Below are 2,759 nucleotides of genomic sequence, written 5' to 3'. Positions count from 1 at the left end.
AAGAACTGGGCGAGGTTTGTCTTGTGACGTGTCTGTCTGTCGTAAACAAACAGAGACGTTTAAATCCTCAGCTGTCAGCGAGACGCGACTCTCGGTATGAATCTTTACAAATAACACCTTTTTTTATTATAATTTTTTTTTTTATATCATCTTAAATATCACCTCATGCAGTTATATAGATGTGACCGTTCCGTGGTTGTTTTTAAAATGGTATGTAATGTTGTTTTAGCCATTGGTTAGCTAGCTAGATGTAACGTTACGTTATTGGTGCTGTCCGCTACGAACAGATACTGCGACCGTTCACTTACACGCACAATATAGCCTTCGTATTGCTTACCCAATAATGTTTGATTTGTAAGTCAGCGGTTTTGTCATGTAAATAACTGGGTTTTTGGAAACTGAAACTGTTTTAGGTCGTTGAGAGATGCAGCATGTCTGCAAAAGGAGCAAAAGCGCCACCTTCAGCCCAGATAGAGACTCGACCATGATCCCTGGTGGCCAGGATCCCTTTCAGCAGGACTTTGCAGAGACCCTGCCAACAGAGATGAGTGAGAGGATCTTCAGTGAGCTGGACGTCCGGAGTCTGTGCCGGGCCTCGCTCACCTGCAAACACTGGAACGGCATCATCGAGGGCAGCGATCACCTGTGGAGGAGCCACTGTCTTACGGTGCTGGCCGTTTGCCGGAGGGAGGGGAATGGGGACAGGCTTGATGGGTGTTCATGGAAGGTTTGTGTTATTGTTCTGCCTGAAAACATCTGCTTCATTGTGTACCTATACTAGGGTGACCATATTTTGATTACCGAAAACTAGGACACTCGGCCCGGCAATGAGATACTCAAATGATACTCGAAGTTTACTCAAAGATTCCTTATTAATTTCCAAGTATGCCCCCTCTGTATGGATAGAAAATTGTTATATTAGGGCTTGGACAGGACTTGAAAACAGGATGTTTGGTCACCCTAACCCAGGGGTTTTCAAACTTTATCATGGCAAGGCCCCCCAAATATGTTGAACCTTGTATGAGGGACCCCCGTCCTAAAATCCATCTATATATCCATCTACATACATGTACGAAAAAACAGAGATAAATAGTAAGTGTGACATTATAAATACAACATATTGTTTCCAAACTTAAATTGGCTATACTTATAAACTCGAAGAAGAAATGTTCTATTAAAACTTATTTTTATAAGCAACTTTCACAATAAATGTATGTAAGCAGCTTACGTACTGCGTTATGAATACCGCCTTACAACCCCAGTGAGCGAGATAAAGGACTATAGTGAGAAAAACTCACTAGAAAGATACAAAGCAAACATATACAATTCTGGAAAGTAGGTTTAGGTTAAGAAAGGAGAGAAATGTTTAGATGTAACATGAGATTTAACATTTATCATGAAACAGATAGAATGTTCGGTAGACTTTATCCAGTTTTGCTTTGTCTTTTTTTTCTCTAAAAATTTTCTGGGGACCCGTTAAAACCTTCTGGAGGACCCAGTTTGAAAACCCCTGCCCTAACCTACACCTCTGCTGTTTGTTTACCTTTCTTCTTTCTTCCGTCCCAGGTTACTCTTGTGCGTAACTACAGGAAAGGCTGTGTAAAGAGGAGGTGGCTGAAGGGCCGGTACAGTAGCATCCGCTCAGCCGACGATATCCCGCCCAACAGCATGTGCCCACTGGACGTGGAGACCTGGGGAGAGATACTAGAGGCAGAACTGGAGAGATAAGAGACTTTCGGGATCATGCCAACAGACTGAAATATATCAGATGCTGCGTTTAAAACGGAGCATTTTAACTGAAACACTTGCTGGATTATTTTATGGGATGATTTCTAATCAGTGTTGGAAAAAAACACATAGACTGAGGCGGTCAGAAGACATTATAATGTGGCTTTTGTAATGGAAAATGTTGTCTGTATTACTGAAATATGCTAGAGACTGTATGGGAAATGAGGTTTTCTAGCTGGGACAGAGAGAGAGAGATCATGTCTTTTTATAGATCAACAAAAGTGTGCAACAAAAAGTTTTGATTTTATAATCAGTGTTGCGGTCAGAATACATGATAATGTGGCTTTTGTTATGGAATATTGTTATTGTAGTTGTATTACTGATATTTCCTTGAGACTGTATGGGTTTTATCTAATGGAATCATTTTATCGCTTTGTGAGCTTTTCTGAACAAAACTGTGCACTTTTTTTAATTTTTTAATTTATTTGATTTTCAGAGTCACCGCCAAAAGTGTTCTGCCTTAAATCATGCAACTAATATTTTATAAAAGCTAATATATTATTGAAAATCATGTGTCTTTATGCTATACTTCTCTCCTCATCCCCGGTCTCCAGTTCTGTTTCTGCTGCTATCTGTCTGCATGTCTTTATAACCACATAGCCATTTAAAACAATATAGAAATATTGTCATGTTATGAAATGGTAAGCTGTTTTATTTTGAAATGGAGGTTTTGAAAGTAAATGAGTATGTTTTAAATAGTCTCGTCAGACTAATTCTAAAAAAAATGGTGCTATATGGCACTAAAAATGGTTCTTGGCTCGTAAGCATACACTCTAAAAAAAAAAAGGTTCTATATGGCACCAAAAATGGTTCTTGGCTCGTAATCATAGGGGAACCTTTTTTAGTGCTATATAGCACCAATTTTGGTGCTTCAGTGGTTCTTCATCGGTTCTTTGACTAAGGTGCTATATAGCACCTCTGAAGAACCGCTGAAGAACCACTGAAGCACCAAAATTGGTGCTATATAGCAC

At 39.5% G+C, this 2,759-nt stretch overlaps 1 protein-coding gene across 2 annotated transcripts; it reads left to right on the top strand.

Moving 5' to 3' along the window:
* The first annotated feature begins 25 nt into the window (after nucleotides 1–25).
* Nucleotides 26–2,563, top strand: fbxo48 (F-box protein 48). Of its 2 annotated transcripts, none has more exons than XM_079812082.1 (3): nucleotides 26–94; nucleotides 414–727; nucleotides 1,567–2,563. In XM_079812082.1, exons 2-3 carry the CDS (start codon nucleotides 425–427, stop codon nucleotides 1,726–1,728), a joined length of 465 nt encoding a protein of 154 aa, XP_079668208.1. In that variant the 5' UTR covers nucleotides 26–94; nucleotides 414–424; the 3' UTR covers nucleotides 1,729–2,563. The 2 variants fall into 2 exon arrangements, with proteins under 2 accessions (XP_079668208.1, XP_079668209.1); XM_079812083.1 differs by having other exon boundaries at nucleotides 26–210; nucleotides 1,567–2,481.
* Nucleotides 2,564–2,759: the final 196 nt, after the last annotated feature.

Source organism: Gobio gobio, assembly GCF_949357685.1.
Source record: "Gobio gobio genome assembly, chromosome: 3".
In the NCBI taxonomy this organism is placed as follows: Eukaryota; Metazoa; Chordata; class Actinopteri; order Cypriniformes; family Gobionidae; genus Gobio; species Gobio gobio.
Note: the sequence above shows the minus strand (reverse complement) of the source record. Positions and strands in the feature narration are given on the sequence as shown.

Bases quoted from the DNA above. Each gene is read 5' to 3' on its own strand.
- fbxo48 (XM_079812082.1), top strand. From the start codon at position 425: ATGCAGCATGTCTGCAAAAGGAGCAAAAGCGCCACCTTCAGCCCAGAT. The intron at 728-1,566 runs GTTTGTGTTATT...CTTCCGTCCCAG, and splicing joins TTGATGGGTGTTCATGGAAG to GTTACTCTTGTGCGTAACTA.